The sequence below is a fragment of the Magnolia sinica genome, chromosome 2 (genome assembly GCF_029962835.1).
Source record: "Magnolia sinica isolate HGM2019 chromosome 2, MsV1, whole genome shotgun sequence".
Classification (NCBI taxonomy): Eukaryota; Viridiplantae; Streptophyta; class Magnoliopsida; order Magnoliales; family Magnoliaceae; genus Magnolia; species Magnolia sinica.
The window spans coordinates 96,819,785-96,831,805 of record NC_080574.1 but is presented as its reverse complement, the minus strand read 5'-3'; the positions used below and the strand labels follow the sequence as shown (position 1 = coordinate 96,831,805).

The 12,021-nt window shown below is 39.5% G+C and overlaps 1 protein-coding gene across 1 annotated transcript in view; it reads right to left on the bottom strand.

Moving 5' to 3' along the window:
- Positions 1-246: 246 nt before the first annotated feature.
- Positions 247-12,021, bottom strand: part of LOC131237290 (probable amidase At4g34880) — a 34,899-nt gene continuing 23,124 nt past the window's right edge. Inside the window, exon 5 of the mRNA XM_058234989.1 lies at positions 247-913. Within this exon, the coding sequence (XP_058090972.1) occupies positions 566-913 (348 nt within the window). The 3' untranslated portion in view covers positions 247-565. The remainder of the gene's footprint in view (positions 914-12,021) is intronic.

The window sequence follows — 12,021 nt, the reverse complement described above, 5'->3', positions numbered from 1 at the left end:
GTCCCATATGATGGGCGATTCACATCAAGCAGGCCCTACTTTGATGGATGGTCCACATCAAAGGTGGGATCCACACCACCCTCGAGCTAATTATGGGCTATTCGCAATGAAAGAAATGGAAAAAAAAAATCCATTTATGGCTGAAATCCTTACCACTAAATGATGGGAAGTGAGTAAAATCCCAGCTAAGTTGATATGCACCAGTTTTTTGGAATTCTATAAATAGCCTCCTCAAACTTCAAAATATTGTCCACAATCCAATGTCCTTTCAACTCTCAAAGTTTACAACCTTCCGATAACTGAGAGTATGGGAAAAATCATTTGTCTGCTCGTCACCTTATATATAGTAAAGATTTATTGAAATTTATTTTGCTTCTTTAATTTCCACCATGTTACTATAGCTTGAATGAAGGACAAGTTTTAGAGCACACAAACTTATAAGGAAAACATTAGTATGACTAGCCATATAGGCACTTGCCTACTAGTAACATAGGAAACTATTTCACATGAATGAGATCCACCCCATATCCACACAGGTTATACTAGATTGGTTCTCGCAACCATGTCATGGCTTGAATGAAGGTGGCTTACGAATCTTGGTCGCTTGTTCAAAAGCATATGCGATTTCGATAAGCTTGGGTTCAGACCCCCTTAATCCTCCGAAGCAAATCCCAACAGGCATCCCATCCATTTTATATCCTGCTGGAATGCTTATTCCTGGACACTCACCTATTGCAAGGACCCTTGAAGCAACCCAGTCAGGTGTCACCATTGCATCCAAGTTATTGTCCTTCATCATCCTCTCAAATCCATCTTTCGACAGTCTCTTTATGGCCTTTATGATGTTTTTGTTTAGTCCATTTGTCCTCTGAGCTTGTAGAAAGAAGGTCTGACCATATTCCTTAACATTTTCCTACATAAAAGGTATTTTTGTTATTTGAAAACACATTTATAAATTAACTTGTGAATAAATAACTAATGAATACATACATAAACACATTTGTAATTTCAACCAAAGTCCTATGGGGACCATCACTAATAGAGTTGTCAATGGGGCATGCCTGGGATAGGTCTCGGCCTGGATTTTAAACTATTTTGGGCCAGCAATCGAGCCGACCTTATTCAAAATTCAGAATTTTCAGGCTCAAGCCTAGCCCATTGACACCCCTAATATCTATTGAATGTGAATAAGAATATGATAAATTAAACTTAGAGGGAATTGCAAGGTTGTCCATAGAATTGTTGTTTTCAGTATTTCATATATTACACATCTCATAATTCCACTATTGTGAGAGTTGTCCTTAGATCTCTTAGATTCTGACAGTCTTAGTTGGTTTTTTCCTCTAGGCATTTGTTTTCTTACATGTGAACTATTATTATATTTATTTATGAACCATTTAGACTTGATAACCTACTATCTAACTGAAGTTATGCCTCTTGATAGATCAAAATGCTAGAACATGATTCATGTAACTAACCCTAATTAGTTGGTATAAATCTTAAATGATGATGATGATTTATAAACCATTTGCTTTCTAGCCCACCAGTCATAAGTTTAGAATCATTCATTAGGAGAGTTTATATGCCTTTTATTTATATGGGGCCCATCATATCAACCGCCTAGACCATATCTTGTTGCCCCACATGCAAATGAATCAAATAAGGGTCATGATACAATAAGGGATCTTTAATGTGTTGGGGCCGAACATGTGTCAAATATACAACTAGATAACACACATGTCAGATATTTGAGCCATTAACCAGGTAAGCTAAACTAGACAAGCAATGGAGAAAAAGTAATGCGATTAGGCAGGTTAATCTTGTAAGATAAATATAGGTGGTTACTAGGAGAACATGAGTATGCATGTTGTAGGTGAGTGAATTTAGGGCAAATGGGATTTATTAGCTTTTGTGTCCTTAAAAGCCAATCACATTGCTCATAGCAATGTAAAACTATACCGTCTATGATTGGAAGTGCACCATGGTTCCATTCCAATGGATCTTCATCATAAGAATTATGTGATTATCAAACTGGTTGATTGCTTTCAATGAGTCTCCAATGACATTGTAGCATGCAAGTGCATTTATTTGGTTAATGACATTAAGAAGCTTGATCTTGTAGTTCCTTGACAGTACAAATGAGTTCATAATTATTGATATGCTTTGTCAATACATCAAGGTTGTCATGGTAATTAGATGATTTCTAAATAGTTATGTCACAAGCAATTACTGATGGTTCTTACATGAGAAAAAGTTTAGCAAGCACGTGAGTGGATGCACAAAGTATGTTCACTTCTCTCTTCTATCTCTCTCTCTCTCTCAATATATATATATATATATATACATATATATATATATATATATATATACGCACATAAGCAAAATTTTATATATATATATAATGAGTCATATATCCCATATGACATATTTTTCACCCCGATCTATTATATAGAAAAGATATCAAGGAGGAAAGCTGTTTTATTTTTCATGGCCCATCAAATATCAAATACTTGGGCCCCGGGGTTTCTGTGGCTGCGTATGAATCATATCCACAACATATATAAGTTCGTCGACAGTACATACGAATGGCAGTTGAGCGATATATATAATCATATAAATTAGTGCATGGACATCTAATTTCTTTCCTTGGGTGACTTCGATGCATTCCGATTAATCCCCAATGAGTGGTAATGTCTAAGCAGCATTGGGTTATCTGAAAGGAAAACTATGTATGACCTCATTTTCTCGACTAAGATCCACTAGAGTAGTCACCTAGTGATGATTGTTTTCACTATGGAAGGACATCGTTAGCAATTGCCCTAGTGATCCATGCCATTATGCCATCTTTTGTGCTGAAACGATGTTTTTAAAACACTCTTGAAAGGAAAAAAATTATCTTGTTGTTTACTTAAGGTTTCACTATCAAAGAATAAACATTTGCAATTGACCTATTGATTCATGTCATGATGTCATCTTTTCAGTTCATGCTCAATTACAAATACAATGATAAATCTTGAAGTTGACTAAGGTGGAGATCACCTTGAGACTTGGGCTCACCTAATGGAACAATGATTATTGAGTGGAGGAATAAACATAGGCATAGATAAATGGGTGGAGCTCGTGTGTGAATACTTCTTTAATACATGACGTAGTAATGTCACTTTTTGTAACGAAATTGAGGCTATGATTTATTTACCTAATGAATGGATCTCTATAACTGGCCCTATAAGGTCCTATTCCTAAGAATTATTGTTCTCCCTCCACAGAACTTTGGGTTTTAAATGGAGACTTCCATCATCATCTAAAGGGCTAAGCACTTAGCACATTGAGCTTAGGGAAGCCATTATACTCTAGGGTTCAATAGTTCATCTTCTTCAACACAAGAAATCTTCTTCTTCAAAGTATGCCAAGTTCCCTCCCTCATTATTCAATATATGCTTTTAAACCCTTCTTATAAAGGCTATTGAATTCTTTCTTGTCATATAATAAGTTCCTAATCGCAAGCGAAAATCTTTGTGGAAGGTGTTTTGATTTTGTTGTAGCCTCATGTGCGTATCTACAATTTTGAAAAGATTGATTTGTGTAAAAAATGTTTTTTTGTTGATGCATAGAATGGTGTTGGAGTTATAAAAATAAAATAAAATAAAGAAGTCTAAAATTATTCTAAGTAAAGAGAAGGCACGACCCAGACTAGTGGAAGCGCAGCCTGAATGCACAAGAGAAAGTTAGGAAAGAGGGGTATGAAGGCACGGACTTAAGTATTGAATGTGTGGCTTGAAGTTCCATTAGTGCGCCCTGCGGCTAAGTCTACACCTTCCCTTAGCATGTGGACCGACCAAAACCTCACTATTGCCACTTGTACAAGCATAGCATGACCCTTATCCAATGCATGTGCTGCATCATCATTAGGGCCCCAAGGAAGTCTATAAATATCCCATGGGATTTCTCTTTCAGACACTTAGCATTTCATTTCTTCATTCTCATTGTGTTTTGAGCTCTGAGGATTAAGTGACTTTCCCTAGGTGAATTTTAAAGGAAATACACTAATTTCACCATCTCTAATGAAGGTGCAACCACGCCACAAACTCGACCACAAGGAAAAGACTCACTACCCCCTATGAGTTAAGGAAAAGTTGTGCTTCCCCCCTTTATGATGTTTTTATCAGCATTTAAGGGAAATACAGATTATAGTGGGCCTAAGAAAGGTTCCAACTGTTAGCATCATTTCCCACTATTTCTTCTAGTGCGGCCCATCTAAGAGTCGTATCTGACTCATTTTTCGGCCTGTAACCTAAAATGATTTGGTCGATAGAATGGACAACTAGATAGAATACATACATCACGGTGGTCCCACAAAGTGGATCACCTAGTAGACAACGTACGAAGGCATGCCGTCTCCCAGCGTGGTTAACTGTGGCCTCAAAAGGCTTTGAAACAAAGCCGATATTTGTGGTTTACCTTCAGCCATGTCTGTGCGACTTCATGAACAGGTTAGATGGAAAATAAATGATCTTGGTGGGGCTCTGGAAGGTTTCAATGGTGGACATCATTGTTCCTACTGTTTTTGTGGTGTGGTCCACCAGAGATCTGGATATGTCTTATTCTTAGAACATAGGCCTAAAATGATATGAAGATATGGATGGACGGTGTGGATGAAACATATACATCATGGTGGGACCAGCATGGGCCACCTCGTCACACCCTTTTTACCATAGCGCCAATCGCTGGCGCTAGCACCAACAGTGTCGAGTGACGTGTATGCGGCTAATGTCAGTGGCTAGTATGCATTTATTTTTAATTTTTTAATATATTTTTTATTTATAATCACGTGGGATTCACATCTATACCATCCACTCCGTCTATCAAACATGCCCAAGGATCTTTTGTTCTAGAGGAGGTCATGGACAATTTCATGGCCAAGATGGATCAGAAAAGGCCCGGTCGATGACAAAAGTGATCCGGACTGTCAGACCCTAAATCAGGCATATCTCGCCATCCGAAATGAGTTATCGAATGTAAAATATATGATTTTGGGGTAGGAAGAGCTACTTTAGCCATCCAACCCTGTTATGATGGGTTACACAAGCTGGATTTGTGAAATACCATCAGATCGACGGTTGTTTCCCTATTTTAATTCCATTTTTACTATAAATAATAAGTTTTAGTTTGATTATAACTCTTCCTCTGTTGGGCTTTAGGAGTTGCGCCCAACGTGAAAAGTGCTTAGAATAATTAAGAGAACAACGTGATGAAGCCAAATAGGACACTATTTTTGGCCAAAAACCTTGCACACTAATAGACATCACGACCATCTATAAATAGTAAGTTTACTATTTATAGTAAGTTGCGAACTCTAGGAGTTTTAGTTGTAGTTTGATTCTGAAATTTCTCCCATTGCTTAGTATCCATATTTAAAGGGTCGTGAACTAGTTTATTTCATTCATCAATCAAATTATGAATTTTATAGAATTTATTTCTATTTTTCTTTCCTTTTCCTCATGGATTCGAGAAGTCTTTGTGAGGAGTCCAGAGAAGCTTCGTGGATTCAGAGTACTTATCCTCGAGGAAGACGGTGATCGACCTCATCACGTTCATCCCTGCATCAATTGGTATCAGAGTGAGGATTCCCCTTAAGTCGATGGCAAACAACGAAGGTATGAACCAAAATCCTATAAACGATGATCCAGGGATTCGTTATCTTTTAGAAAGAATGGAAGCTTTCCACCAGGAGAGTCAATTGGCCATGCAACCCTTGACCGTCTGGCAAATACGTTACTTCCACTCCGAGCCCTAGGCGATGCTCCACCGCCTGTGGTTGCTGTATAGCATAACCTCAATTTTTTAAGAGCACTACTAGTCGTAAATCATAAGGTTACACCAGGTGATTCGAGCTTTAATGATGAGCACCTTAATGAAGGCTTTACCCGACGACCAATCCATGGAGGTGATCATCTAGATCGTGCTGAGAGAGACTATTAATGTAAGGCCGAACTTCATAGTTTTAATGGTTTATTACACATGGAAGATTTTCTCGACTAACTAGCTGAAGTAGAAAGATATTTTGATTACATGAACATGTCAGAGCATAAAAAGGTGAAATTAGTAGCATTTAATTTAAAATATAGTGCTTCTGCATGCTTGAAGCAATTACAACTCTCATGAGCCTGAAAAAATAAGGCATCCATCTCATCATGGCCACGGATGAGACGCCTTCTTTGATCTCGATTCCTTCCTAATGATTACGAGCAAATATTATTCCAGCAATACCAAAACTGCCGACAGGGGAATCGAATCGTCATCGACTACATCAAAGAATTTCGGCGGTTGGTAACACAATGATCTATCAAAAACCGAATCACAGAAGGTAGCACGATTTATAGGTGGGTTACGATCGACGATTTAGGACTAAGTTCAGATGCACCCGGTCGGGACCATGGATGAAGCAGTTCAATTGGCAGGTAGGACAGAAACGTGACTTGCAAGAGTTCATGCTCGGCCTTATCCTTTAACTCAACCCCCCATGACGGGTCCCATATAGGATCCAGTGCTGGCACGAGTAAAAGAACCAGTAAGAGAACGTCATCAACCTCCTGCAACTGCAAACCATGATACGGGGAGCAGCTCATTTAGGCCTCAATGTGTAGCACCAATAACAGCGGGCCCGAATAGGATTTCAAATCCTTACATTCGGCCAAGGTGGAACAATTGTTACCGATGTGGCCAACCGGGACATTTATCAAACACTTGTCCTTAACTTCCCTCAGCACACTTGACCATAAACAAAAGGGGCACTGAAGGTGTGGCCACAGAAGAAGACCCTAGCTTTGATGAACATGAACAACCCACTAAGGAAGAGGTATATGGCGATAAATGGAAAGGAGAAGATCGTGGAGAATCTCTAGTTGTGAAGCGATTATTGTACACCCCACGGAAGGAATTATATCCACAGCGACATAATATATTTCGTACGTGGTGCACCGTCAACAACAAAGTCTATGATATAATCATAAACAATGGCAGTAGTAAGAACATCGTCTCAAGAGTGATGGTAAACAAGTTGCAGCCACCAATGAAATAACATCCATCCCCGTACTCAATTGGTTGGATAAAAAAGGTAAACAAGATGAAAGTAACTGAACAATGCAGTCTCATTTTCAATTGGAAAAACTTATAAGGATCAAATACTTTGTGACGTGGTCGACATGGAAGCATGCCATATGTTACTTGGTCGATCCTGACAGACGGACCTTTAATGCAACCCATCGAGGATAAGACAATGTTTACATATTCGTCAATGATAGTTGAAAAATAATCATTGCCCCTATGACACTAGAGAATCACCCTTATACCTCTAAAATGGAGGGGAGTTTCCCCTTGACCATTAGGATTTTATGGAGGAATCTAAGAAAACTGGCGAAGTATACGTCATAGTAGTGAAGGGCGAGGAATCAGAATTCTCAAATATTCCTCAAAATTTAAGACTATTTCTAAACGAATTTAAAGAAGTTTGGCCTGAAGATTTACTTAAATGATTGCCCCTCATGAGGGACATCCAACATCACATGGACCTCGTCTCTGGGCTATGATGCAGGACAATTAACCAGTTGCTCTAAAAGCTCGAACTGTTAAAGCATGGCGAATCAATTCCTTCATCTCATAGCCCAAGTCCCACATCTCATGGGTTAGGACCTCGGCTGAACCCCTCTAGTGGGTCACAAATCACATGGGTACCACCTCACACGAGCCACCCGCCTCTCACGGGTGGGGCCTGCCTCACACGGGCCGCCCACCCCGAGTGTGTCCCCACATCCCATAGGCTACCCCACCCGAGCCCGGTGTGAAATGCCCTTGCATTAGGTTAGCCTGCCCAATCGCCCCCATTATCAGATGGGTCCCAAGGAGTGTGAGATACTTTAAAGGCAGTGAAGGAATTGATTCGTAAGGGTCTTTTGAGTTAGAGCATGAGCTCATGTGCTGTGCTAGCATTGTTAACAAAAAAAAAAGATGGGAGCTGGCACATGTGTTGACAGCTGGACAATCAACAAAATTACCATCAAATATCGGTTCCCAATACTGCCATTAGACGACATGCTCGATATGCTAAAAGGGGCCAAGGTATTCTCTAAGCTAGACCTGAGGAGCAGGTACCATCAGATTCATATCTAACCCGATGATGAGTGGAAAATGGCATTCAAGAACAAGGAAGGCTTATATGAGTGACTAGTTATGCCCTTCGGTCTATCGAACGCACCAAGCACTTTTATGTGTTTAATGAATCAAGTGCTAAAATCAGTCACTGGCCGATTTGTGGTAGTATATTTTGATGACATTCTAATATATAGCCAAGATGAGATAGAGCACAGGGAACATCTCAAGCAGGTGTTGCAAGTCCTACAATTTAACAAGTTGTACCTCAACTTGAAGAAGTGTAGCTTTTTAATGGACAGCTAGTTGTTCACAGGATTTGTTGTAACGTTCACAGGCATCCGTGTGGATGATGAAAATGTGCGAGCCATTAGGGAATGGTCGATCCCGACAAACATTCATAAAGTGAGGAGTTTCCACAGGTTTGCGACCTTCTATCGTTGATTTGTGCAAAATTTTAGTACGATAGTTGCACCTATTACTGATTGCATGAGAAAGGGACCATTTTAGTGGACCAATGAGACTGACAAGTGCTTTCACAGGATCAAGCATTAGTTGTCCACAACACTAGTCTTGGTTCTTCCTAATTTCAATAAGTTGTTTGAGGTTGAGTGTGATGCTTCATATATCGAAATTGGAGGAGTATTATCATAGGAAGGCAACTCGGTAGCCTTCTACAGTGAGAAACTTAGCGAAGCCCAAAAGAAGTGGTCGACGTATGAGCTTCAGTTGTACGTAGTTGTTCAGGCATTGCGACATTGGCAGCATTATCTTATTCAAAGAGAGCTTGTTCTGTACACTACCATCAAGCATTAAAGTTTATTAATAGCCAGACTAACGTGAATCGTGTGTATGCTAGATGGGTTGCATTTTTGCAAGAATTCACGTTCGTTCTGAAGCACAAATCAGGGCAGCAGAACAAGATGGCTGATGCACTTAGCTGTCGTGCACACTACTTATTACAATGGGCAATGAGGTGGTCGGCTTTAACTGTCTCAAGAAGCTGTATGCCGAGGACGAGGATTTAAAGATTCTTGGACAAAGTGCCAAGAAGGTTATCCTAATGACCTACATATGCAGGACAGTTTCCTCTTCAAAGGAAATTGATAGTGCATTCCCCAAAGTTCTTTGAGGGAGCAGATTATTCAGGAGATACAAGGAGGTGGCCTTGCTGGACACCTTAGGCGAGACAAGACGCGAGCTCTTCTGAAGGAGCGATATTACTGGCCCCAATTGGTACATGATGTGGAAAAAGCAGTACAACGTTGTCATGTTTGTCAGATCTCTAAGGGCAATCTCAGAATACGGGACTCTACACCCCGTTACCCATGCCTAATGGCCCTTAGGAGTATTTATCTATGGACTTCGTGGTTGGTCTCTCACAAACAGAATGCGGCATGGATTCGATGTTCGTAGTGGTAGATCGTTCTCCAAGATGACACACTTTATCCTAGGCAAGAAGACCCTGATGCAACACGAGGCGAATCTATTCTTTAGAAAGGTTATGAGGCTACACAGGGTCACCCAAACCATTATCTCTGATTGTGACACGAAGTTCATTAGCCACTTTTAGTGGACTTTGTGGACTCAATTCGATACACGACTTCAGTTCAGCAGTGCTTACCACCCACGGACTGATGGCCAGACCAAGGTTGTGAATCGCACGTCGGGAAACCTCCTTCGATGCATTTCAGGAGAAAAACCAAAGTAGTGGGATTTGGCCTTTGAATCAAGCTAAAATATGTATTTTTCCATCATCCAAATCTATGTGATCTTATCAACATATTAGATGGATAATAAATATCATAGTGGGCCACACATGGTGGTCCACGTTGTGACAACGTGTGGTAACAATACACAAAAACCAAAAAAGGAAAGGTAAAAGGAAAGAAAAAGAAGGGAAATCTGGCCATCAGGTGGGCACATCACTGGGGGATCTTCTACACAACTATACATGCACAAAGTAGGTCCCACCCTTGTAGACCCACTAAAATGAAAGAAACAAAGAGAAAATGAGGAAAAACTCCACCCTTGCACTCACAATGAAAATGAACGGTCGGATCGGGTCAGATGGATGATCAAACGGCTCGGATCATGATCGAGGCCTTCTAAACTAGCCTTCTCCCCTAATATTCTCTATTTCCCACACAACACTCTTTAAGCCCTCTCAATCTCTCTTTTATTTCTTCTAATCTCTCACCTTCTCCTAATCTCTCCTCTTTTCTTTATAATCTTTTCCTCTCTCTCTCTCTCTCTCTCTCTCTCTCTCTCTCTCTCTCTCTCTCTCCCTCCCTCCCTCAAACCCTAGCTAGAGAAATGGGACAGACTCATACGTATAGATTTTTGAAGTTGTTGAGATTTTGGGATAAGGAGGATTAGAAAGGGAGAGGGGTAGGAAGGAAAGAAAAAGAGAAGAGAAATAATGGGTTAGCTAGGTGGGAGGGTAGGTGTTGACTTTGGAGGCTCTCTTACATGTGGAAAGGGAGAAAAGTAAGGGGTAAAAGGAGAAACTATTGAGGTTAGGTGGCACTTAAGTAGGGTTATTAAGATAATTAGCATGATGGGTGATGGATTAATGGAGAAAAAAAGGTGATGGGTGATTGATTAACAAGATTCCTCAAGATTTACGTGAGTGATGTTCGCGCCTCACGTATGTTGTGTGGCTCGCCTCTAATTGTGCCAACGATAGCATCTTCCAAACCAGATATCGCAACGAGGCATGTCATGTGACGTTGGAATCCCAATGCCTGACCGGTCGCCAGGGTATAGGCTCAATTCGTTGTGGTATAAAAACATGGTATTTGATCGGTGCTCGCCAATCCAATCCATTCCAAGTATGCTAACACCGAAAACAAAACATACAAAGGGTTAATTAGGGTACGGGTGTTCCAAGATGAGTACTAATGTTATCTCAGAAAGTATCGTAATTGGTATCATTTTACTATGACCTGGACACAGTACTATTGATTTTTGGAGCAGCAGTATTATTCCCAACAGCATCGAGATAAAGATGATTATTACAAGCCACCGCGTAACTCTATGTGGGTCTAAGCCACAGCCAGTCACATCATTAATAAGTATATTTCTTAATTTCTATTTCTTTTGCTTTTGAATAAATTGATTGTGTTTTCATACAGGTCTTTATACATTTGTAAATGTTATGCATTCAATTTAAATATAAATGTATTAGTTCAATCAAACAGTATATACCTTAGGACCCTATACAAAGGAAACTTATTATCTGCACTTCTTTTTTAAGATGTTATGATTTAAAAATGCGTATGAAGGCCTTTTCTCACAATCCCTGAAGTTTCATTGAAAAATTCAACCATTTTTCTAATGCTACCCCATGTTTCCCAAAACGTTTGATACAATATTACCCAATACAAGCAATATATCCCATGCAATATCTGATACATATCCATATCCAAATGATGTGATATGTAATATGAAACCGATATTTTGAAACACTGGTTGGAACAAGTGTGATGCAGAACATGAAATTAAATATGATATGCATGAGCTGAAGCTTTAGATAATATCAATTTTAAACAATCACAAAATTCCACATCCTTACATACAATCAAATATTTAAATAAATAAATACATAAATTTTTTAAAAAAAAGAAAATCTATGGGGGTCCAAGCCTACACAATTTTAGGGCTGGATCAACTTAAAATTATAAACCAAACCCAAAAGATTAGTAGAGTCATCCATTCTTATAAAGATTGTTCCCCAATTCAAGAGATTCACCAAGTTCCAATTTGGCGGAAAATCTAGGGATTGAAAATTGGGAATAATTAGGATTTAGGACTCTTAATGTTAGGGATCTAGATTAAGGGGTTTGATTTAAGTCTAAAGAGAATGAAAATAGA